This window comes from Ochotona curzoniae, unplaced genomic scaffold, assembly GCF_017591425.1.
Source record: "Ochotona curzoniae isolate NIBS_2020 unplaced genomic scaffold, NIBS_Ocur_1.0 scaffold_4505, whole genome shotgun sequence".
Taxonomy (NCBI): Eukaryota; Metazoa; Chordata; class Mammalia; order Lagomorpha; family Ochotonidae; genus Ochotona; species Ochotona curzoniae.
Genome location: NW_024467118.1, coordinates 37,121,137 through 37,147,820, shown reverse-complemented (window position 1 = coordinate 37,147,820; position 26,684 = coordinate 37,121,137). Strand labels below are relative to the sequence as shown.

At 40.8% G+C, this 26,684-nt stretch overlaps 1 protein-coding gene across 1 annotated transcript in view; it reads left to right on the top strand.

The window, feature by feature from the left end:
• The window catches only part of SH3RF1 (SH3 domain containing ring finger 1), a 165,641-nt gene that overhangs the window by 123,479 nt on the left and 15,478 nt on the right, over positions 1-26,684 (top strand). Inside the window, exons 5-10 of the mRNA XM_040966231.1 lie at positions 5,612-5,914; positions 11,239-11,349; positions 18,313-18,494; positions 19,596-19,766; positions 22,348-22,607; positions 23,462-23,823. Of these exons, the coding sequence (XP_040822165.1) occupies positions 5,612-5,914; positions 11,239-11,349; positions 18,313-18,494; positions 19,596-19,766; positions 22,348-22,607; positions 23,462-23,823 (1,389 nt within the window). The remainder of the gene's footprint in view (positions 1-5,611; positions 5,915-11,238; positions 11,350-18,312; positions 18,495-19,595; positions 19,767-22,347; positions 22,608-23,461; positions 23,824-26,684) is intronic.

The following is a 26,684-nucleotide window of genomic DNA, read 5'->3' as shown; positions in this document are numbered from 1 at the left end:
CCTGCAAGTAAGCACAAGAAGCACAATAGGGAACAATCCAGAACAGGTTATGGAAATTATCCCACTGGCATACCAGGCTGACCAGGCTAATATGTCTGGTCAGCCTGGCATGGAAATTATCCCACTGGCCAACCAGGGTGAACCCGTTCACATCACCAACTGGTGAATCCGAGCACCAGAATAGAGTTTGTGTCGGGCCAGGTTCTGTTGCAACACATACCAGTGCACATTAAGGAATGCCACTGTGAGATGAGCCGTACCACATGTGGTTGCAGTGTCCAAATAACACATGTGAAAACCGGGGGGAGGAGGCAAAGCTGACAGGGGGATGTGGGCTCCCCTGCTGGGCAACCACTCCCACTGGAGAGCATGAGTTGGGATGGGGGCACACCAGACCAAGCAGGGCTACAACACCTGTGGGCCTTATGTGAGCTAGATCAGAGTAAAGCCAAGTTGAGCTGATTGTTCTGACTGGTGCAAGCAAAAATTAGAATGGGTGAGGGTTGGTTGGACATTGCCACAGATTCAGATGGCAGAGGCTGGCACTGGGGGGCTAATTCTGCCAAGTTAAACTGTACAACCACCTGGAGAGTACAAAATCAGGGAGTGGGAGTGGCCTAAGAGGGAAGTAGTGGGCACCTCCCTCTTGGGTTACCACTGTCACTGGACAGCACAAAATCAGGACTGGGGCAGACATGGATGGACAGAACAACACCCACCAATATATGTGTGGGCTGGAAAATAGGGCTGGTTGAACCAGGCTTCAATGCCCATTTACATGTATGAGAGCTATATGGGATGTGGGACAGACTGAACAAGCCTGCGGTACATACTGGGAAGCATGGGAACCAGGGTAGAGGGCAGGTCTGGTTGGGGTTATAGGAAGTTGCCCCAACTAGGCTGCAGCTCCAACTGATTTGCTTGAGGACCAGGTATGAAATGGGTAGGATCAAGCTGGATTACAACATCCATTAGTTTGTGTGGAAGACAGGGCTGGAAACAGAATTGACCCGGCAATAGCAATGACCAGCATGTGCATAAGCTGATTGGGGTAATGGATGGTGCTGGATCCTGTACTGGCAAGCACACACAAGAATCAGGTTTGGGATCATCTCAGATGAAGTTTCTTTGGAGATCCCTCCAACTGAACTGCTGATCTCAGAACCCCAACCATGAAGAGGCTATGTCAGCCACTGGACTCTGAATAGATTTCATTGCGATTGGAACAGCGATATTGACAGCAATCCAGAACTGTTGAACTTTGAAAACTGCTTGAACAGGACCCTCAGAGCGTGCCTCACATTGGGGGTCTGGGGTGGTTGGGAGGCTGGGTGGGGCTTTCCCTTTGTTTCTCCCCTGACCTCAGATACAGGGGGAAAAATGATATTAGTGTGGAAACAATGGTCTTAACCACTTTGATCCTGTTACCCTTAACCCTTGTACCCTAATCAACTAAGTAAGATTATTTTTAAAACTAATTAAATAAATAAATCTCAAAAAATAGAAAAAAATGAAATAGAAAGATGAACCATGTCTGGGTAAAATGAGCTTATGCATTGTATGTATGGTGAGCTAAAAGAGCCATAAAAATTGTCATCTATGACTGACTTCATTTCATAGTTGCAGCTGTGTTTAGTAGAAGTGAAATGGCTCCTTTATGGTCACAGAGTTATGTCTGTGCTGTAGCTAGAACTGTGAACTTCTGTCCACCAATTTTCTAGTTCTACCACACCATGACATGTGCCCCTGCATAAACTCATACATGCAGCTTCATGTGATAATATGCGACCAACTCTATGATCCATCACTTCTACTTGGGACATATACTTGACATCCAAATTAGTATTTATGTGTACCAAAAAATCATGTACTACATAGTTCATTATAACATTGTTCTTCCTAGCCAAAATATATTAGGATGTGAAGGAACATAGGGAACATAAAATACATTCACACAATGGAATATTATACAACAATTTAAAAAGAAAGAAGTGGGCTTTGTTTTGTGGTAGCTCAGGTAAAGCCACCCAAAGCACTGAAATCCCCTATTGAACACCAGTAGAAGTCCTGGCTGCTCTGCTTCTGAAACAAATTCAAGCGAATGCACTAAGGAATCAGCCAGAAAAAGAAGCCCTCAAAAACTTGGGCCCCTGTCACCCATACATATGGGAAACCCAGACAGAGTTCTAGCTCCCTGTTACTGACTGGCCCAGCCTTGGCTGTTGAAATTATTTGGGGAGTAAACCAATGAGTTTTTTGTCTCTCCCTTTCTAACTCCACCCTTCAAACAGAAAATGATTTTTTTTTTTTTTAAGAAATAAAGAAAGCTATTTAGGGCAAGTGTTTGGCTAAAGTTAAAGAAACTTGCACATCCTGTATCAGAGTAACTAGATTTGGGTCCTGCTCTGCTCATGGTTATAGTTTCTTGCTAATATGCATCCTGGGAGGTAATGGCTGGTGGCTAAAGTAATAGTCTCCATCCATATAGGAGACCTAGATTGGGTTCTCAGCTCTGAGTCTCAGCCTATCCTTGTTGTGACCACTGCAGGTATTGGTAAAGTAAAGCAGCAGATGGGAGATCTCTTTCTGTTTCTATGCCTCACAAATAAATTAATTGAACGTTTTTAAATGAAAATTTTTAAAAGAAAAATTAATGATTCTTGAAGTCACAAGGATCAGTCTTTCAAAAAGCATATTTTTGAGCAAAAGTAGCCAAAGAGAAGAAAATGTAGGACTGAGCACTATGGTTTAGTGTGATAAGTTGCCACCTTGGACTCCTACATTCCATACTAGAGTTCTTGTTGAGTCCCAGCTGCTTTGCTTTCCATCCGAGCAGATGATAGCCCAAGTACTTATGTCTCTGCTACCCACATGGCAGAGTTGTTGGCTCCTGGCCTTGGCCTGACTCAACCTAATCTGCTGCAGTCCAGTCATTTGAGAAGTGAACCAGTGATGGAAGAGCTTTCTCTTACACTCATACTCTTACACATCAATAAATCTTTTATAAGAAATTATAAAAAATACTTGTATTTTTATGACCATTGATAAGGTCCTGGAAGGCAGAGACCATTTCTCTGCAGCTGAGGATTTCCAGCATATACTGTGTTTTCCAGCATATAATAGACGCTTAAGGTACGTTTATTTTAATGAGAGTTTTCAATGCAGGGGAAGAGACAAAGGGAGTACTCAACATTTTTCTAATGATAAAAAAAACCCAGAAACATAGGGGATAATTCTTCAATTTTCAGTTGTTTTTACCACAGCACCCCATTTGGACAAGTGAAATGTTAACATTATGTTAACTGTAATTGACACTTGGCTAGGTATGACTTGGAGACCATCGTCATGTTTCACAATATTTCAAAATAAGCACAGCTAATAGAGCCTCTGGTTTGACCCCAGCATTAGGTAAAACAGGCTATCAAGTAGACGTGATAGTTTCTACAGTTCATAGTTTTTGCCTCAATGAGTTCTTTACAACCCTTTCCCCTACTTCTTACTCAATGGCACAGGAATGCTGTGTTGATTGGTCAGGGGCTTTTGAGGATTGGTGTCTTGGAGTGTAAGCATATCGTGGCTGTCTTTCCTCTGGCATTTTTCATTTCATGAGGGTGTTGAGTTTGGGATGGAAGAAATTAGCTCTCTGTCTGTTTCATTTACAGATCCTTACATCCAAACTATGTATGAATGTCATATGCAGTTTATTAGAGCTCTATATGTGGGACCATCTCTGCGATAATAATAAAACATTACTTTGCTTTTTTGGGGCACTTGATTTTTCCTGAGGAACACCCACAAGATGGCATAACTGGATCAAAGTAGAATTTTTAAATTCTGGGGTACCTGGCCAAATGCCGCTATCATGTTGTAATAGAAGACCCTTTAATAACATCTCATTCCTTCACCCTAATCATGTACCACAAGTCTTTATGATCATTGTTCTAATGTTGGTTTTTCAGGTCATGATAGGTGGTGTTATTCTGGCATTAGTACCTATTAGCCTTGAAAGTTTACTACATGAAAAAACTTTTAAGTCAGAAAAATAGATTTACTCATGTTTGTAAAAGTTGTATCCTAATTACAGCTCAGGCAGGTCACCTGATTTTGGGTCCCCAGGGAACCACAGAATCCAATTGGCAGTCGATTTGCAATCATCTGTAGAAGCACTGGCTGCCTAGTGGCAATTATTACAGCGCTGCAAGGAGTCCTGTGCCAGAGCAAGCTTATCTTAAATATTGACGAGAAGAATGTCCATTCTCTTGCAAACAACTTAGAGGGGCAGGAAAAACATAAGATGATGTTATTTTATATGAAGACATTTGTTGCAGTGCGGAATCTGTAGTGCTGAGATGGAAAAATCTCTGCTTTTTAAAATATTATGTAAATTACTGTTAAAAGGTTGTTGTTTGTCATCTCAATTTTTGGAGAGCTTAAATTATGTCTTCAGTGTTTTCCCATGACTGTAATATCTAGTAAGCTCTATGCAGCATGTTATCATTTGAGTTTCCAAATATTTTACTTTACCTCAAGAAAAACAAAACATGTGTGTTCTTTCCTTTTCTCCTGATATTATCAGTGCTGTGTACAGATTTGACCCCTCATACATATTCCTGCTTTGCACTAGAACTTTTCTTTTAAAAAATTTTCTTTTCTGGGAAAGACAGATCAGACTTTTGCTTGTTTTCTAAATTTGGTCAGTGAGCTCTAGCAGTCTTCACTTGTAAGTAGCTAAGTGGCAAGTATTAAAGTAGAAATTCTGAAGCATTTTTAGCAAAAATAATGTTCCTTTTAAATTTTATATTGGAATTATTTATAAGATTTTATTTTGTTTATATATTTACTTGAAAGGCAGAGAACCTGAGAGGGAGGAACCGTCCATTCTCTGGCTTACTCCCTAAAAAACTGCAACAGCTATATTTGGGCAAGCTTAACCCAAGAATAAAGAATTCCATCCGGGTCTCCCACATGACCTACAGGGACCCAAGTATTTGGGTTATCATCCACTATCCTCCCTGGCTCACCACAAGGAAGCTAAATCAGGACTTGAAGTAGCTCTCCAATATGGATTACAAGTGGAAGCTTAACTCACTGAGCCACCATACCAGCAGAATTTTTTATTAGAAGATCAGAGGTACAGAGGGAGAGAGAGAAAGAAAGAAAGGGAGAGACACAGAGAACAATTTTCCATGTGCTGGCTCACTCTCCAAATGGCCACAAGAGCCAAGGCTGGGCCAGGCTGTACTCAACAGCAAGGAGTTTCTTCTGGGTTTCCCACATGGGTGGCAGGAGCTCAAGCCCTGGAGTCATCTTCCACTGCTGTTCCTAATCCATTAGTAGGAAGTTGGACCAGAGTAGAAACAGCTAGAACTGGAACCAGTGCTCATACCAGGTATACAGGGTCAGGAGACCCCTGGAACTTATGTATTGACATAGATATGATGAAATTTTAGTATTGAGCAAAAAGATACTTCATATGAAGAAAACATATTTACATATGCCGTCTTTGAAGCAATGACTTTAAATTTTAGATAGACTCCTGGTAATGGACTTGAGTAAATCCTTGAGAGCTATCTAACCTTCTGGTGTTGGTTTCTTGTTTGCCTTTACACAGTTTAATTCAGCTGCCAAGCAGCTGATAGAATGGGATAAGCCTCCTGTGCCGGGAGTCGAGGCTGGAGAATGTACCTCGGCAGCAGCTCAGAGCAACTCTGCCCCAAAGCACTCTGACACCAAGAAGAACACCAAAAAGCGACACTCCTTCACTTCTCTGACCATGGCCAACAAGTCCTCGCAGGCATCTCAGCATCGCCACTCCATGGAGATCAGCCCCCCGGTCCTCATCAGCTCCAGCAATCCCACAGCCGCGGCACGGATCAGCGAGCTCTCCGGGCTTTCCTGCAGTGCCCCTTCTCAGGTAAACCCTCATACAAGGTGTCTGCTGCACAGGAATCTCCTTCACGTCTGTCCGCTTGGTGAAAAATACAGTGTATGTTAGCTTCAGGATGGTAGGTTTTCTGGGAAGCAGAGATTGCATGTACTTTATGGGTGGGAAAATGGAAAACGGAAAGACAGTGTGACAGTTTCAACCTAGTATGGACTCTTGGTCATCTTCAGAGGAAAGATCAGAACTTACAAGATGACTTCAGCACTATTTATCACCACTACTGATAGTACAGCAAGCAGTCACTCCAGTTTACAGAGCTGTATTGCCAAGCTGCTTTGACAAATCTTGCCAATGAAAATGTTATCTCTACCCAAACTTAAGGCACTGTGGTTGAAATTTATCAGGTTGTAGCTGCCTACATCGATGTAACCTACCTTGATGTTTAGGCTCCTCAGAGTTTAAGAGAAAGAAGAGAAAGGATGAAAAAAATGGTTGTTAGAAATTGGATTCACTTTTGTGTTTAAAAACTCATTAATTCATCAAGACTGGACTGTCTTAGAAATAATGATAGGTTATTCTTGTGTTAAAATACGTAAGACAATTGAAAACATCGTTATTTTTTAAATTGTTACATTTTTTATGTATTTGGATGACAGATTTACAGAGAGAGAGAGTAGGAGAAGCAGAGAGAGAGTGAGAGGAAAGAAGAAGGGAGGGAGGGGTCTTCTATCCACTGGTTCACTCCCCAAACGCCAGCAACAGCCAGAGCTGGAACAATCCAAAGCTGGGAGCCAGAAATTTCTTCTGGGTCTTCCACATGGGTGGGCAAGGGCCAAAAGATTTGGGCCATCCTCCGTTGCTTTCCCAGGCACATTAGCAAGAGCTGGATCAGAAGTAGAGAAGCTAGGCCTCAAACCAGTGTCGTTTTGGAAAACCAGGGCCTCAGGTAGTGGGTTTAGCTGCTATGCATCCATGCCAGCCTCTCATTAACTCATTTTTTTTTTAAAGATTTATTTTTATTATTTTTTCATTGGAAAGGTGGATATACAGAGAGGAGAGACAGAGAGGAAGATCTTCTGTCCGATGATTCACTCCCCAAGTGAGCGCAACGGGCCGATACTATGCTGATCCGAAGCCAGGAGCCTCTTCTGGGTCTCCCCCGCGGGTGCAGGTTCCCAAAGCTTTGGGCCGTCCTCGACTGCTTTCCCGGGCCACAGGCAGGGAGCTGGAAGGGAAGTGGGGCTGCCGGGATTAGAACCGGCGCCCATATGGGATCCCGGGCGTGCAAGGCGAGGACCTTTAACCACTTGCGCCACCGCGCCGGGCCCTCATTAACTCATTTTTAAAAATACTCACTCATTATCTTACTGTGCTGCATATACCACAGTCCTTCATTCTCAGCTGTAAACTGAGCTTAATGGTGGCCCTATCCAAGTCACATGGCTGCTGTTATACTTAGGTAACAGCTGAATTCATCACCTTAAAGGTCACAGATCCTAATCCAAAGGTGCTGACACAACTGGGAGAAGTTTCTTTGGTGTCACATGTTAAATTTTTAATGTGCATACAAATTTTATATTCTGCTTCACAGTATAGTTGTGGAGGTTCTGTTTCTTTAAATGAAATAAATTATTTCTCTTGAAGAAAGGAAAGTGGGGATAGTGAGAGAGGAAAAGAGAAAGGGGAGAGAAAGAGGGAGGAAGGGAGGATACATGGGATTCTTTTCCCTGAGAGGAGAGAAAAAGGGAGGAAAGGAAAGAAAGAGGACACACATGGCCTTGGCCAACCAGAAGCGTAGGAATCCAGCTCTATTAAAAGTTATTTTTTTCTCAGTCTCACTTGCTTGACCTTGCTCTACCAGATTCCTACTTCTAGCTGTGAGTTAAATGCATTCAATTTCTGAATAGCATTGTGGTTTTTCAGGAGGTGTGGCTGTGAAACTTTTGATCTTACTAAGGAAAATAGCACACACACACACTGATTAGGTTGTGAGTACAGGGAGAATGGAGGTCTTGATTCACTGAGAATAATGGGAGAAATCAGTAAGTACTCAATAAATATTTTTCGAATGACTGGGTCACCAGAAATGTGAAATCAGATGGGAGTTCTGTTATTTTGCATGTAGCTAGTCGTGCCCATATGAAAGATAGGTATGTGTTACGGATCAGAGTAAGAAATGCCAAGTGCAGCAAACCTGGAAAAGTTCGGTACGTTTTTGACTACTGGTAAAGATGCCCATTCCATATGACCTAGCTACATTTCTACTGTGATTTCTTGGAAAGAAAGACCAACATGTGCTAAGAATGATGAAAGGATGGAAATGGCAGCAATCTCTTAGCTGTGGAGAAGTTTAAGAGAGAAAAGAAGATAAAGGGGACTTTTGTATTTTCTGTAGAGTTGTTTGGTGTGAGCATGTCTGCTGTTGCCACACCAGAGCTGGGACGAAGACTGTAACAATAGAGCTATTTTTGTTTGGGTTTGAGTAGCCTAGGACACGAGGCTCTTTCTGTGTTCCATTAAAAACAATTAACCCTTCAAATATTCCACCTTTCCTCCTTTATTCCAGTTCGTTCTATTTTTAATGATAACGTGTTGCCTTAGGAAGGTATTTTTAGGAGAGAATGGGGAGTATTGGAAGCCCTGCTTGCTTTCTCCACCCTTGGTGTACTGAAAACACTTTGTGCATTGGGAAGAACGATAGTCAACAACAAAGTATTGAGTACATGTGGTGAAGTGATATACAAATGTTCTCCTAACCATGAAGTTCAGTGAATACAGGAAAATGACTCATGTGAGAGTGAAAGAGGCTCCTCCTCCTCCCTTTGCCCTGTCCGGATGGATAAAGTGCTCATCTATCGGTAGATTCCAGAGAAGTCCCTTGCTGTGGTTGGCTTCATTTCCATCTTCTTTTCCCGGACTCACATTCACCTTTGCCTTCAATTTTCTTTCCTTTAGTTTTTTCCTCTTCATATACTTGTGTTCATAAATTTCAAAAAAATTTTTTAACACCAACATGTTTATCCATGAAATAGCTAATGTTCTCTTAAATTAGGATTGATTTTATGTGCATTTATTAAAAAGTTAAAAATAGGAGGCTTAAAGAAGTTGTAATTCATTTTTTTCTCATCTGCATGAAATCTGCATTAGGCAGTTGCCTGTGGTATGATGGCATCATGGGGTGGTCAAGAATTCAAGTCTCTTCCAGCTCACCTTCCCACCTTATGAGCAGGTCCTTACCTCCTGCTTTCGTGTGGCTGTTACAGAGCTCACTGTCACATCCAGGTTTCAGAAAGTGGGATGGTACAGCAGAAAGGAGCAGTGGGCTTCCTCATGGTGATAGTGATTATTGGGGGTAACTGAACATTCAGATACAGAAATTGGAAGATTGGTGATAGGCCATGCTGCCTGGGTGGATCAGGGCAGTGTGCATGGATGTGTGTGATTTACATCTGTAAAAGCACATGATTGTGCAAGCAACCAAGACATTTTGTCTGCTCCTTTGACCACACCTCTGGTATTTTTTGGCCTCTGGCAGCTGGAAGAATGATTCATAGTAGGTGTTTCTGTGGCCATTGGCCTTAGAGAGAGGAAGGCCCAGCCATGCCCTTTAGCTTTCTTGCTCTCCATTTAACCCTTTGCAGTCCAATGAGATAAAGATGAACTCAGCAGAAATTCAGGTGTCTTTGGTCTGGGCTGGTTTGCTCCTGCCCCTCATTCTGCTTTCTCTCTGTCTTTGGTGACTTCATCTCTTCCTTTGCCCCCATACTGTGTGCAGTTTTACGTTCAAGTTGTGCTTACAGGATTCTTCTAGTCCCATGTTTTGGTCCAATGTCTAGGGAGCCTCTCTTCTTACTCCTCACAGGAGTCCAGAAATAGGAAATAGCTTATCCTGAGGTTTCAGGCCATTAGTAGCTCATTTATCTGACTCCCATTTTGGAGCTTTTAGAAAAATATCAGCCAATCAAAGGATCTCAGGTATTCTTAGGGATGGGACCTAGGAAGCTGTATTTTGGGTAAGTTGTTTTTCTCTGCCCAGAAGTTTCCTTGATGATGTCTACTTTGAGAGGAACTTGGCTGTACCTTATAAAAGAAGATCTTCTCTTCTGTGTGATGCCGAGTTACAAATGTCCTTTGACATTTGCCCTTTATTGGGCAACATAACTAAAAAACTTGGGCTTATCCTAGAATGAAAAACTTTTTGTTTCCCAGTAGAAACTGAATTTTAATCACAAGAGAAGTAGAAAATATAGATTTGGGAAGAAACTTATTAACGGTGCCCATGGGATCCACTTAGACTTAGGGTTACATTTGTTCAGTGTATGGATTAACACATACACATGTGCTTTACAAGATGTGACATTCCATGTATCATACAGGTGTATGAAAACAGGGTTTTTTTTTTTTAATGTGATACTGATTATCCCTGGCCTTTGTAGAGTCTACCTCAGTGGGATATTGAAAAGTTTTCTTTAGGCCCTCTGGAAGCCAGTCATTGAGTTTTTCTTTGTCATAATAATCTTTTTTCTTAATTTATAGGAATTGAGGAGACTTTACTTGATATTACATTGTTATCATTAAAAAAAATTATGTGTTTTTCAGTATATCATTGTTTTTGGCTTCTGATCACAGTGGAAGATAATCCACACTGTACAAGGAACACTACTGCATTCTGCAGTTGGACCTGGTATGCGAACTCGGTGAAATTGATTAATTGAGCACAGGCAATGCAAAGACCTGGATAACTCATTTTCTTTCTACTAAATTTATGTTAGGTGGTATCATGTATAAGACAGTTTTAACATCAGCTGATTTAGTCTGCCGTTGTTCCTTTAAGGGTTTTATAAATAATGGCCTGGTATGGGTATGTGTAGGCAGCTGCATTTTGATTATGTATTCCACATTAAAAGGAGAAAGTTATGAAAAAGGGTCCTAAAAGTAGTAAGCTTAAGAACTTTACAGAGATTTAAACATATTGATACATGGGTAAGCATTCAGCCATAGCACAGTTTTACAGGATCTTCAAGGAATTGGTCAGTAGGCTGGATAAGCGCCAGGCTTCCACCCAAAAAAGCTTTAGATTCATGGTAGCATACAAAATGAGGCAATGTGTTTCTGTGGAAACCAGTAGCACGTGAATTCTGCAGGCAAAATTACATGATTTACCCCTGAAGATACGCCATGTGTGGTACAAATTAAGTAGCCGGTGAATTTGGGTTCAATAAATGGTAAGGGAGTCAGCCTTCCCAAAATAACAGAAGCTAGTTTTATGTCACTTGCCTTCCCAAGGCTTAGCTGGCATAAGCTGTTTTAGTAAAATTCTGTCATCTTTTTAATAACTTTTTTTTTCTTGACAGGTTCATATAAGTACTACCGGGTTAATTGTGACCCCACCCCCAAGCAGCCCAGTGACAACTGGCCCCTCGTTCACTTTCCCATCAGATGCGCCCTATCAAGCCGCCCTTGGAGTGAGTATAGTTTCTCTCATCTTTACTTGTCTTTTAAGTATTTCATCATTAATCTGGCATGCTTTACCTTCCACCACCTGCAGTTCACATTGATAATTACTAGGTGGAGTGGATCTCTATCTTTCATCTCTTATCTCGGATGATCTTGACAGAAAATTTGAAAGTCTGCTGCCTGCAGCCTGCACAAATTTATACAGTGAAGATTAGTGGCCTGAAGCTATTAGAACTCAGGAATACATTTAATGTGCATTAAGGATCAACTTGATTTCCTGAAGACTTAACATTTATTTCTTCTGCATTTCTAAATCCCGATTATTTCTTTTAAAAAAAGATTTATTTATTTTTATTGGAAAGGCAGATATACAGAGAGGAAGAGAGACAGAGAGGAATATCTTTTGTCTGCTGGTTCACTCCCAAAGCGGCTGCAACGGCTGGAGCTGAGCCAATCCAAAGCCAGGAGCCAGGAACTTCTTCCAGGTCTCCACACAGGTGCAGGGTCCCAAAGCTTTGCGTTGTCCTCAACTGCTTTCCCAGGCCATAGGCAGGGAGCTGGATGGGAAACGAGGCCGCCAGGGTTAGAATTGGCACCCATATGGAATCCTGGTGTGTTCAAGGTGAGGACTTTAACTGCTACGTTATCGCGCCGTGCTCCCAGTTATTTCTTATAAAGATACATTTGTAAAAATACTGAGGAAATAAATCCCAAAGGCTAAATAGTTTGCTTTGAGTCAAACACAATTGACACCAGATCTCTACACTTAGCTTATCTTTCTGTTGGAATCACACTTGGCTGTGGCAACCTAAAGGTATCCTGTTCTCTTGGAAGGTTCTCTTAAATTATGTTTATTTTTCACCAGGAAACACTGTTTCTTGCCTAGAGAATCTAAACACCAGTTGCTTTCAAACATCCGAAAAGGGAAAACAACACGAAGAATTAGGGTAGCCAAGGGAAATAGATGTGAAGAAGAGGAACAATGTGGAGAAAAAAAATTGGAAGAAACAAGAAAATACAACCAGGAAATATAACCTTAGGTAGCAAAAAGCATAGTCATTAAAGACCTTTTTGCTAATACTGTAGGCAGTTGAATACAAGAGGCTAGCAGTTATGAAATCTCTCATTCAGGACTATATGTTGGCTTACGCCTTCAAACTATTCAAGCTGTGAGTTAAAGGAGATTGTTAGATCAGATTACCCTCAGGTCCTGAATCATAGTATCACCCTGCCCAGCTTGTGTCTGTATGTTATGATGGTATCAAAGAAACAGGTTGACTTGCTGATGGGATCCAGGCCTGGATGAAACATACCTGGGTTTGAGGTCCAACTCAGCCATTTTCTTGTTAATGTGACCACAGGAAAGTTAACTCCGCTTCTTTCCGCCTCACTGTCCCTTGCTCTAAAAGGAGATTGTTAGTACTTCCTTCAGAGGGCTAGAACATTGAAGGGCAGATGGCTGTGGTTGATCTCATTGGCCTCTGTTGAGGACTGCTGTGTGCTGTGACGTGTGCCTGTAATTAAGAATGCCTTGGAGGGCCTGCTTTATTTTGTTGTGGTTCTCTGTGTTCTCTGTGCCAAGAGATAGTGAGGATAGTGAGGCTTCTAAGCAGCTGGTTTGTTGTTTTTGCTGTATTAAAGATTATATTTCCCTCTGCTAGGCTGCTCTGAGCCAAATTTGCAGTCCCTCCAGCAAAGATCTCACAGTACATTAGTCAGAATTTTGGTTCTATCTATTTTTATTGTCCTCATTTTCCATTTGCCTCATTTTTCTTATTTTGTCTTTATCTTGATACTTTCTATAAATAATTGAAAGCTGATTTTGAATCAAGTTGTATATAAATAAATGCAGAATTATATTGCCTAACTTGATTTAGATGTTCACAAACTTTGTAAAGTTAAGCCTGACCTTGTATTTAAATAAAAGCCAACAATGTTCTAGTTAGAGGTTGAAGTTGTTTCATTTGTTAGTGTTCCCTGAACATTTGCAATTCCCTCAGTAGGACAGCTGCTTGTTGAGGCAGAAGTCTCCTGGATTCATCTTGGGAAGAAAGATGAATTGCAGTTAACTTTTACTGAAATATGGTTTCCATGAGATTCTTTTAGCCCCGGAAGTTTGACCAGAGACACGTTCCAAACCATTCTGCTCCCTAATCTCTAAGGGAGTCTTTCTCCTTTCCTTCCTACCCCCATTTCTGCATGACTGCCCTGCGTGGAAAAAAATCTGAAAATAATTTCTTAAAGGAGAAAAAAGGGCTAATCTTTCTGATCTTAGAAAAATTAATTAGCAGAAAAGACTTAAGGCTGACTGAATTTCAGTCCTTGTGGTCTAAAAATTTTACAGTACTGTAAATGGCCTATTGCTTTTAGCTGGAGGCTCACTCCAGGACAAATCAGTGGAATAGGTCACAAGAGAGCATACATATACAAAGATTAATTTACATCCAACCATTTTGTCCTAGGGTTATTAATTTTTTTAAAGAAAAGGCTTGCCTATTAAGCAAGTGAAAGATTTATTAAAAAGCATGTCTACTGTGATAATTCTGTTTAATGAAAAACTGTAGGCAGACATGTCTGTCATCTCAGGAGGAATCTAAATCTCAGAGTCCCTGGTAGGTTTGCAGAGATGTTTTATATTTAATACAGTTAAGATTAGGTGGGACTCCTCAGTAGCACGTGTCCTCTGAATCTTCCATGAATTGTGGCAAGTGTTCTATTTAGAATATGAAATATTCCTGAAGACATTGAGTGCTGTCACAGCAGTAGTGTGCAGCTTGGTGGAAAAAAAAGGGAGGGGGAAGCTTTTTCTGATATGGATTTATAGCCAGTAAGTATCACCATTAGAGTAGGAAATGAATTGTTTCCAGTGTTTTCTTCATGAACTAAGGCTTCTTAGTATTTTATGTAGCATAATAGTGGGTTGTTGGTTTTTTTTTTTTTTCTGACTCAGAAATGTGGGAGAATAAAGGTGAAAATCTTATTCTTCCATCTTCCGTACAACGCCAGAAGAGCTTTCAGATCAGGAGGTTTGAAACTCCTGATCCTGTGTACCTATGGAAAGGTGTTCATCTGCAAGATGTTAGAGGTGGCTCTGCCAAGAAAGGCCAGAAATGACCTGTGGCCAAGTTATAAACGTGCTGCGTCTCAAAAATGTGGAGCCCTAATTGAACTATACTATACACACATATTTGTGTGTGTGGCAGGGGGATGTGAAATAAAGTTTATTGATGTCAAGTTCTGGAAGTAGAGAGCATGTTAGCAGCCCATTGTAGCCTGTTGTGGAAGCTGAGCAGGATTTATTGCTATCACCAAGAATAAACAAAGTCCCAGGAAATAGTGAGGTAGAAACTAACAACCATGATAGAGTAAGACATAGTCATAGGCCCTTTGTAATTGTCAGGGGTCTTTCATAGCAACAACAGAAGAAAAGGAGTCTAGCATCTCAGGAATTGAGGCTTCTTGACCCCCGTCAGTGTTCTAAGAGGAAGGAGGAAGTGCAGAATGTCTTCTCATTCATGACACTTGCATTGAGAATCTCTTATGTGCTGGCTGCAAGTCTAGGATGCCGACGGTATAGCAATAAGTAACTCAGCTTTTGACTCATGAGTCATGACAGTAGTTTCCATTTATTGAGCTTCTGCTGTGTTTTAGAACACTAGGAAAGCAGCTTACATAAACCATTCCTATTACTCTGTCTCTCAGATCAGTTTAGTGAGGCATAGAGACCTAACATAATTTTCAGTTAATTAACTGCTCTAAATATCTACTCTTTTCTCCTTTATGGATCAAAGATACAATTATAAATCTACAAATTTATGTGCATAGAGGGTAACACTGCTTAAACTGGTGATCCTGCGTACTTGAAATGCTATCAACTTGGAGCAGCATCTACTGGGTCTTTTTCCCTGTCCTTAACCATTACCAGGTATAAGCAGTCTCTAGGCTACTTGCATGGAAAGGTAGGACAAAGACAGAGTGCCTACCAGAAAGGAAGATTTTCATATTCATGTGCTTGAAATGTCATTTATGATGTCCAGTAGAAAATGTGCCCTGGAATGCTGCTCACTCAGCAGAAAAATGCTTCTTCCCCCTAGGACTCACTTGAACTGGAAACTGCCTTAAGAGCTTAGCCAAGATTGTGTTTTTCTGACCCCAGAGCCCTTGGTTCTCCTATGATATAAAACTGTGAGTCAAAGAGACAGAATCTGAATGTCAGTAAATTGAGCCATTTCATATTAGCAGGTCCCTTTTGGGTCTGTGCATGTGTTTGTTTTTGTTTTTGTTTTTTTTAAGAAATGGAGTTCCTGTCCACTGGTTTGTTCCCCAGATGTCCATAATGGCTGAGGTTGGATAAGGTAAAAATTAGGAGGCAAGGCACAGGTCTTCTGCGTGAGCCAGCACCACCACCTCTCAAGGTCTGCAGGAAGCCAGGCAAGCATCCAGCCCAAGACAAGGATATCCCAGCCACTGGCCAAGTGTCTACCCCAGTCTTATTTTTAATGAATCAGATATATTTATTGAAGTATGACCTATGTTTCTAGTAGCTCCATAGATATATTTTGCTGGTAGTGGAATATGCATCATGGCCTCTGGTGTCTTGGCTAGTCCAAACCACAAAATAATAGGCAGGTCTACAGGTCGACTTCGGGTGAATGAAAGGCTGTAGTTTGCTCGGTGGAAATGTTGGGTCTTGGAGGATGGCAACTGCCTGGAGCACAATACACAGTGTGCTACCTTTTGAACTTCCACATCCTCAGATTATTTCAGTTTAGATTGTTTATAAAGCAACCCACAAAACTTCCTATTGTGTCGCAGGCCGGACTCACCAGAAACCTGTCATTTTACCAACCACACAGGGCTGAGCAACATCTAGGAATCTGACTTTAATTAGATGTTCTCTCTTGTCTTTATCTGAATGTTTATGGACCCATACAACTACCCAGCACACAGATCGGCACTTATACCCACACTGGGCATCTGCTCAGTTTTATTAAGATCATCTATGCTTCCAAGGTGTATTTACTTACCTGAACTATCTATGCTTCAATCACACACACATACAAAGCAGTATTTTTTTCTAAAGCACAACCATTGGAATCTTTCAAAATATCCTCCTTAAATATCCTCTTTTATGTCATATCTCAATGCCTATCTTTCACTCTTTCTAAAAGTAATGCACCTGAAATATTGGCTGGCCCTATGTCATAATAATAAGTGATATTACTTTATATTTTGATAATAAAATATGACACACTGTTTTTTGACAGGCTGATAGATTTTTTTGGCTTCTTTTCTTCTTGGAGAGATTTAATGTAGCCTACATTTTAACAAAGTTAAGAAATTATAGACAATTTGAATTCCCTTGTTGGACATGTGCCATTCATCTTCTGCCTTTCCGTAACACCTTCTTGAGCTTCAGGGTAGAAAGGTCTAAATGGAAATGGACTGACTGGTAATTTTAATTTCTCCCTGTATTAACCTATGTATAATATACTCTTGTTATTTCACCCCTGAAATCCCTGGTGTGTTATCCATGAACTTCCAGGTCACATTCACTAAGTATTTTACCAGGATTATCATTATTTCTCTCTACTCTGTACTAGAAGGAGGCCTACCAGGATGAATGCTTGACCTTCCCCTGCTTAAAGATTTGGGGGGCTTTAAGCCCCAGTACCTGCATATTCCAGAAACATAACAAACCTTAATGCTGCCATGTTTTATATAGAGAATGCAACTTTTTCATGACATTGTAACTTTTGAACTGACCCCTGCCTTGTTCAGGTGAGCACTCTGTGTGCAGCTCTACACCTCATTTATTTCTGCACCAAATGTTCTATATCAACCTCAGCTGCAGTGTGGGAAAAAAAAATCTTCACTTTGGGGAAAGAAAAAGTGTGTGAAGCAGTTGCAGTATACATCTAGAAATCTGGACTTACTTTCTACTATATTATGTTTCTGGAACAACATACAAAGGAGGTAAATGTTGATGAGATTCAAATGTTATTCCAAAAATTGAATTAAATGGTTGTTATAGCCTATGTTTTGAAATCATTGGATTTTTTTTCGTGATTGATAATGCTGATGGGTACAAGCCATTTACGCTTTCTGAGGTGCATTTTTAGTCCCCTTTGATTCAGTTTTTACATTTAGTGCTACAGTGATTTGAAGGGGGCAGGATGGGAGTGCATGCAGTCTTTGTGTGCCTGTTATCCCAGGAGTTTCAGTGCACAGACCCTGAAGAATAATCTGGGGTTTATAGATCAGAAGGTAACAATTGCTCCATTGATTTTCAAAAGGCGTGGAATCCTGTAGGCAGAACCCCATTAGACTGTGCCCATAAAGGAACCAGCAGCTTTTCACTGGTATACTTGTTAAAGATTATCAGCCTTGATAGTACTAAATTTCAAAAGCTAGCGAAGTTAAGAAAAAGAATAGGCAAAAGTAGCAACAATAGCCACTGACTGTGGCTTGCTATTGTTTGAGCTTTTCAGAGATCAGGCATCAAAGGGAATGCTCTTCTGAAGGAATGATTTGAGATATAGTGCAGCTGAATTGTTTGGTGTTGTGTTTGAGTTTCAGGTTACAGAAACAATCACAAATTAATTCCTAGCAAGTCGTGTGACATTATAGCTGTCGCCTAGAAAGGCATTTCTTGTCCAAGTCGCTACTTAAAAGTGCTATCAATCTTAAAATTACAAGCAATGGTTTCGGTTTTTCTCTTTCCCTCCTTGCAAAAGTGATTACTTTCATGTTTGTTAAAAAGGTTTCTGTGGCTTTAAGATCTTAGGAGAACAAGTGATAAATTTTTAAAAGAGGTTTTCATGGGAGGCAGCCTGCTTGTTCTGCCCAGTGTGGATTCCATCAAAGTCTTGTTCTATGGATTTTTTATTCCTTTTCCCATCCTCCTTCCACAGAAGATGTAAATAAGTATTTTGTTCTTCCCCTCTCCCCTTTATCTGTTCCTATACCAGACTATGAATCCTCCTCTGCCCCCACCCCCTCTCCTGGCTGCCACTGTCGTTGCTCCCACACCACCAGGCACTGCTACTGCTGCTGCTGCTGCTGCTGCTGCTGCTGCTGGAATGGGACCGAGGCCCGTGGCAGGATCCACTGACCAGATTGCACATTTAAGACCTCAGACTCGTCCCAGTGTGTAAGTGAGGGTGTCATTTATTACACTCAGGCATTTAATACTAAGTCCAAACACCTGTAATAGAGAAGGACCTTTCTAATATGAGTTACAACAAGTTTATGGCTTACCAAGCAGTTTATATTTTGCAAACTTCTACCTGGCCACATGGGTAGTTAGGGAACTGTTAAAACAAAATGTATCAAATCCATGAGTTTGTTAACCTGCTGGGAGAAGTCCTTTCCTAGTTTAGGGAAGCACTGTTTGCTTCTTTACAATGTGTATAGAACTGCCGTTTTACCTTTCTTTACTTTTTTGTTAATTTTTTACAACTCCTATTGGAAGTTTTTCCTTGTCATTTTCAATTCCTTGCATTGGAACACTGGAAGGATTCTATACCACTCAGGAACAGGTGGCACATACATGTAAAAAGCTGTGAAGTCCCCAGGCATAAACACCCAGGAGATGCCCTGTTGAGAATTTACTGATGACAGCTGGATTTGTGTGGCCCAGTCTAGAGCACAGAAAAGAGCTGTTAGTGCTCCCTTCCTGCTTTCCACATGTTGATAAGGGCAACACCCTTGTCTTGCAAAGCTGTTTGCACCCTGTGATCTAAAGTTTCTTTCCCTTCAGCTTTCTCAAACCCACTCTCCTTCCAGACAGAGCACATAAAAGCAGGTGCTACCCAAGCCTTTCGGTTGAGCTGGTGTGTGGAAGACAGCATATTGTGCTTCCCAATGGAGCTGCATCCCGTATGTGTGCATTTAGGGCAACATCCCAAGTCTAACAAGTGCCATATATAGAGCTCCCAGTGGGGACCTAATCCCTAGCAGCAAGTGAGGCCCTTTTGGAGGCAAGATTGATTCTTTCATACCATACACACCATTTGGAGGTTTGTTGTATCCACACTAGGAGGGACAGGTTCAGCAATACTTCATCAAGAAGGCCTCTGCAAGCATTTCAGAGACAACAAAACCCCTCTCAGTGCAGAATTGCCAATGGCATGTATCGGCTCAAGGGTTATACTACACAAAATACTTAATGACTTTTACCAAGAAAAAGTTCTGAGCGTCTTGAAATTTGTCTACTACTCAGCCTGAAATCAAATATTCTTTCCTATTCTAGGTATGTTGCTATATATCCATACACTCCCCGGAAAGAGGATGAGCTAGAGCTGAGAAAAGGGGAGATGTTTTTAGTGTTTGAACGTTGCCAGGATGGCTGGTTCAAAGGGACATCAATGCATACCAGCAAGATAGGGGTTTTCCCTGGCAATTATGTGGCACCAGTCACAAGGTATGGTTTGGAAAATATGTTTTACTGCATTCTAAGTAGAGAAATGTTTTTTCTCATGGCTTTTAGTATATAAAAATTCTTTCTCACACTAGAATGAGCTTAACTTTAAAAAATTCCTATCTTTAGCTACTAAAATCCCTTCTAACTGTAACATACTTAGTGTTTCATATGGATATCTGTGTGTCCAATAAATGTACTGAATTTCCTGTTGCTTTCTGGAATTTGCATGTGAGAAAACTACTTAACTAGAGCATTTTCAGTATTTTTTTTTTTTAGAAAATGAAAGAACAGTATTTGATATTAACACAGCCTGTATTATTACTACTTCTATGGGTTTTTAACATAATTTTGCTTTGTGCCAACAGAAAGATGTATTATACCTTATACTTAGTAACTTTAAATCTTTAATCTACTCATTAGTGTAGTTATTATTTCCATTTAATGGATAAGAAAACTGAGTCATAGATAAACTACATGAGATGATGTAGTGAAGTAATGCTCAAAACTAATTAGTTTGAATCTATATTTATTCCATTAACTTGGTGATTGCCTCTAAATTTTGGCAATACATTTTTATAATGCAGTAAAAAACAAAATAAGTAAATGAATCCTTCTCAATTGAGGACAGTTTTGTTCCCTGGGGAATATTTGCCAGTGATCAGGACAACTTATGTTTTTGATGGTCACAACAGTTGGGAATGGCCATCTAGTGAACAGAGGCGTGGGTGATGCTAAACATACTACAGTGCACACATAGGACAGCACTCAACAAAGGGTTAATTAGACTCACAGTGTTACTGAGGTTGAGAGACCCTGTAATACAGTGACAGGAGCTGTGCATACGTAACAATGTCTATCTTATTTAAAGAAGACCACTTTACAGTCACTGAGGAAAATAACCTTGGGAACTGAATAAAATGACCTATGATGAAATCACACTGAGAGGCGCAACTTTCTAACAACTGGACTCATAATAAATGGTTCAAGTTTAACTTTTAAAGCTTTCCTTAAACCCTCTGATTTTAAACAAATGGTTTAATGAAGTAACATGTTTGTCAGCTGTTGGCCTTGATGTGTAGTTTGGCTAGCAGCCTAATCAAATGAAAATCAGTATTGTTGCAGATGGTGACAGAATGTTAACGTCAATTTGACTTGCAAATCTTTAATCAATATCAACCTTCTTTATCCCACCCATCCAGAAAATGGCAGACCCTTTGTGGTGCAAAATCTTAATTATAAATAAGAAAATACCCCAAAAATGAAATTAATGAGGAAAAACATTTTTGTAAAATTCAAAAATAAAAGTCTCTCTTTTTGTTGAATTTTAGAGCAATGGTTGCTATTCAGTAAATTTTCTTTTATTATGGTTAAAAACAAAATAATAATATTCTAATTAATGGAATATTTTACTTAGTAGAAAGTTGCTATATACATAATTTTGTCTTAAATAACTTTGAATGTAAAAAAATACTGTGCACAAAATTATACTGAGCTTAACTTAACCAGTAGAATGCTACTAAGCATTCTAAAACAGTACAATTTGTACAACCTTGGGAATGAAAAAGAAGCGTTTAACACTGGCCCTGACTTCTGGCTGCTTTCCCTGTGTGAACAGCATTCATTCAACAACAAATGTATTAGGAAGTAACACAGCACATTTAATAATCAAGGGCCAGAGAATGAAGAATGTGTGGAGTGAACAGGATCATAAACTTAAAAAAAAAAAAAAGATTTATTTCTACTGAAAAGGCAGATTTATAGAGAGAAAGAGATACCAAAAGATATTCCATTCATTGGTTCACTCCCCAACTGGCAACAATAGCTGGAGAGGAGCCAATCCAAAGCCAGGAGCCAGGAACTTCTTTTGGGTCTCCCACAGTGATTTAGAGTACCAAGGCCTTGGGATAATTTCCATTACTTTCCCAGGCCACAAGCAGAGAACTGGATCAGAAGTGGAGCAGCCAGGACAGGGACCAGCATCCATCTGGGATCCTGAGCCCTACAAAGCAAGGATTTAGCCACTGAGCCATGACACTGGCTTCAGGATCATAACTTAAACCTGAGCCTCGACAAAGATCTCTTGACAAGATTTACACTGGATCTTGAAAAATAAATGAATAGGTGAAGAAACACCAGAAAGGACATTTTAAGAGTATGTGTATGTGCACATATGTGTTTACACAGGTGAATGTGTGATTGAGGCTGGATGCAGGTTATGGGGAAACAGGAGCCAAGCTATAAAACTATGAGTCTAGTGAAGGATCAACCAACTTGTTCAGTGGATGGGGCAAAAAAAATCCAGGGCCCTGACACGGAAAGCTGAGGCCAATAACTATATATTCTTGAGCAGAGTATGACATATAATTTCTGTTATCTTAGAATATAGGAATTTCAACATCTTGTTCTGCCTCAGGACCATCATTACTTTCAACTTGCTATTCTTGAAACTTTGTAAGACTAACCCCATTCATTTTTTAAGACATTCTGTCTTTAAAGTTCTCAGTCATTTTTCTTACAGGTGATTGTCCTGTCTCACATTTTGCTGATTGATCAGGCCTTCCATCTGTTTCTGTCTTGGCAGGGCAGTGACAAATGCTTCCCAAGCTAAAGTCCCTATGTCCACTGCTGGTCAGATGAATCGGGGGGCAACCATGGTCAGTCCTTCCACTGCAGGTGGGCCTGTTCAGAAGCTCCAGGGAAATGGTGTGGCTGGGAATCCCAGTGTTGTACCCACAGCAGTGGTGTCAGCAGCTCACATCCAGACGAGTCCTCAGGCTAAGGTCTTGCTGCACATGACCGGGCAGATGACTGTCAACCAGGCCCGCAACGCGGTGAGGACAGGTGAGGAAGGAAATCATGCTGCAACACATCTGGAAAAGTGCTTATCTCCGAATATCAGATCTTCGATGGCAGCTGTTGAGGAAAAGAGATGTATTATCATGATGTGATAGCCTTAAGAAGTAAACACAACGCAATCGGTGCCTGAGTGCATTTGGCATACAGTTGTCCTGCATATGAATCAGAATCTGGTTTGTGTAGAATTGGACTTTGAGAGACATTAGAATGACCTTTAAAATGTTTGTAGTCCTTGAAACTATGACTTTGAGTCATACGGCCTCATGATCTCAGATCTCACTGCTGCTAGCTTTATGACCGCTGTGTGATCCTCTGCTAAAGGGTGCACTGATTGTTTTTCGTGAATATAGCCATTTGTCTATTTTATACCCAGTGGGATCTTGAGTAGCTTTCTTGATATATACTGTTGAAAACCTGCTAAGGTGGGCAAACTGTATGTTAAAAACTTATGAACTGGATAATAAGAACAACCCAAAAAAGGAAAATAGTTATTAAGAAAATAGATTCGTAAGAAAAAGGATGGGAGGCCACCATGGATTGGCACTGTGAAACAAAATCAGAAAATGGCTTAGCATCTCTTATGCTATGGAAAGGCTTTCTCTGTAAATTCAGGGTTGTGGGGGTTATACCTGAGCTTCTAGGCACTCATAGATTCAAGCATTGGCCTGAAAAAAGCATCTCTAGTTACTCCACCAGATTGTGAACCACTATACATCTTTTCTTTGTTGTAATAGATGTAGTAGTAGCCTTTTAGTATCAGTCCATTGCAGTGGAATGACTTATGTCATTGGGTGATTAACATTTATCAGGAAATTGACTTTTGTTGTGTTCCCTACTAGTTGCAGCACACAACCAAGAACGCCCTACGGCAGCAGTGACGCCCATCCAGGTACAGAATGCAGGCTGTCTTGGCCCTGCATCTGTGGGCCTGTCCCATCATTCATTGGCCTCCCCACAAGCTCCACCTCCCATGGTAGCCTCTACGGCCCACATCTCTGCTGTCAGCATCAGTCGGACCAGTGCACCCCTGGCCTGTGCAGCAACCACTTCACTGACCTCCCCAAGCCTCAGCGCTGCCTCACTGGAGACGGAACCCGGTGGCCGGACAGTGACCATCCTCCCTGGTCTTCCCACATCTCCTGACAGTGCCGTATCAGCTTGTGGGAACAGTTCAACCACCAAACCAGACAAGGATAATAAAGTAAGGCCAGTTTCCTGTTTGTCTGCTTGGGTTGTGTCCCACGGCCTCCAGCAGGTGAAAGGGCTCATTGTTCCCCAGTCCTTGAGGCACTCAGTGTGATTGAGTTGAGGTGCCAGGTGCTAGGGATATTGTGGGGCAGAAATCCAGGCTCCACCCTGTCCTCCTCTTCACATCACTTGTTCTCCACAAGAAAAACACCCCCTAGTTGCCAGGTCCTGAGTTGAGTGTGCAGGACACCTCAGTGAGTAATGCTTTGTCACTCCTCATGCAGCTGCCAGCCTCCTGGAGGCCTAGCAGCTCATCCTTTCTTCATTTTGCTATCCTCAGTTCTTCCTGTTCTTTTAATCTTGCTGGTTAACAATTCAATTTTTTTTCATCTAATCTATGAAGAGGTTGATATTGCAGATCAAATGTGTTATTTGTGGATCTCTTTATATCTAACTATGGTCAGTCTAGTTAGTGAGAGAGGACTTGAAAAAGTATTAGGAAGAATTATGTTTAAAATCATAGTTTTTTTAAATCTCATTTGGAACTATGTCTCAAACATTGGTGGCTAGAGGCAAAGCAAATTGATAGAGATTAGACATGAACAGAAGGAGTTGATGACAAGATCTGGATGACAGTATTGTAACCATGACTTGTTCTTAATGTTTCATATGTTTACCCTAAATCTCTAGACCAGTTCCGGGAAGCCCTAGGGTAATCATAAACTCTTAGCCACCTGATTCAGTGCTAATATGTGCGCCTGTGTGTTTAAATGCTTAGCTGAGCCTGTAAACAGCAGTTTATAAGGAAATAAACTTTACAACCTACTTAAAAGTTAATATTTAATTGCTGGGGTAACATAAGACTTTTAAAAAAAGATTCGTATCTCTTCAGTGTTTATAATTAACTACAAAATGCACTTTTGTCTTTTCAAAAATTCAAACTGGGGCTGGTGCCACACATAGTAGTCTAGGCGTCCACCTTTGGCACCAGCATCCCATTTGGGTGCCAGTTTAAGTTCCGGCTGCTTCACTTGCAATCCAGCTCTCTGCTTATGGTCTGGGAAAGCAACAGACTAAAGTTTGTGGGCCCCTACACCCATGTGGGAGACCTGGAAGAAGCTTCTGGTTCCTGGTTTTGGATCAGCTCAGTTCAGTTCTGAACTTTGTGGGGGAGTAAACCAGTAGATGGAAGTTTTCTCGCATTCTCTCTCTCTCTTTTCCCTCCCTCTCCCTCTAAACCTTTCTTTGTGTTTGTAACTCTACCTTTCAAATAAAAATAAATAAATCTTTGAAGAAAAAAGAAAGAAAAAGAAAATTGGGATTAACATTCCATCTTTGCTGATTGAGTTCACCTTGGTCCTTTGTTCACCAAAATTTCTCAAAGATTAATGTTGTGTTTCAACTGGTAGCTTTCTCTCTGCACTGGAGTGAATTCAGCATGTCACATAGTCCTTTATTCTAGTCCCAATCTCTTCACCCATTTCTGCCTGATCAAGGTTTGTTGCTTTCCTTTTCTTCTTGTCCTCTGAGAATGACCACCCACCCCAGATAGCAGATCTCTTATCTATTTGTTCATGTTTCAAATACAACTCTCAAACAGCCCTTTAAAAATGTTTTCATCCTTAGCATTTTTGCAAGTTTAAGCTCATTCTGATCATTCCTTCTTTATTAATTGTATAGGCTGTGTTATGTCTTTGTTAGGGCCTTTCTCTTGATCCTTTGTACTTGCTGCCCATTAGGCTGCTCACTGAGAGAGCAAATCAGAACTTCACCCTCCCATACGTGTCATCTGCAGGGAAAATTTGCAATTGTGTGCATAGAATGTCATTTTTGAGCGCCTTTCCATTCCTCTTGAAGCATATCCCTCTTTGAATTTCACATCATGCACACTTTTATAATCTGTCCTCTCAAACTTTAGAATTCACACATGACTACCCAGCTTTTCTTTGGATACTTTCTTCCGAGCTCATTGTGTTTCTGCTTTTCCATGAGAATGTATCTACTACCTGCTTGGTCTTTGTCTTCCCCCTGCTTGATCAGAATTAGATCCAGAAGGGCCAGCAATGTGGAATAACCAGTAGCGGCACCACTTGCAATCATAGCATCCTGTATGGATGCCATTGGTGTTCTGGCTGCTCCACTTCCAACACAGTTCCTGCTAATGTGCCTGGGAAAGCAGTTGAAGATGGCCCAATTGCTTGGGCCTTTACTACTCAGGGGGAATATCCAGATGAAGCTCCTGGTTCCTGGTCCAACCTGACTGTTTAGGTCATTTGGAACATTAACTAGAGGATGGAAAATTCTGTGTGTGTGTATAGCCCTACCTTCCAAATAAATAAGTCTTTAAAAAAATTAGGTCAAAATTTAGCTTGCTCAATTTTCCAAGATTAACCAAAATGGTATAGAAATTGTAGTTTCAGTCAAGACTTCCAGCAACTGTCTATACTTATTTGTCAGTGCCCTCACTATTTCTGTCTTTCCTCAACATTTTGTGATTATCATCATCCATTCACTTAATCCCACTAGGCAATGCATGAAATATCCCCCAAATGGCAACATGTCTGTTGTACTCTCCTTTTTTCAGAACCCAAATATTCTGCAGTGGGGTACTTCTGGCATACCACAGAGGCGGGTCACTTTTCAGTGAACACACAGGACTACTGCATCTCCTCTCCTCACAGAGCAATTTCTTTGGAACCATGTTTTTAAAAGTCTTGTTTCACAAAGTCTGAGGGACCTCTGAAAGCTGAGCTTCTGTTTCTAAGTTAAATCTCTGGCTAACTTGGGCACCTGTATTCTGTGTTTGACAAATAAGCATCTGAAATGGAATTTCCAAACATCATTTCAGTTATTTCTTGTTTGAAATCTTGGGCC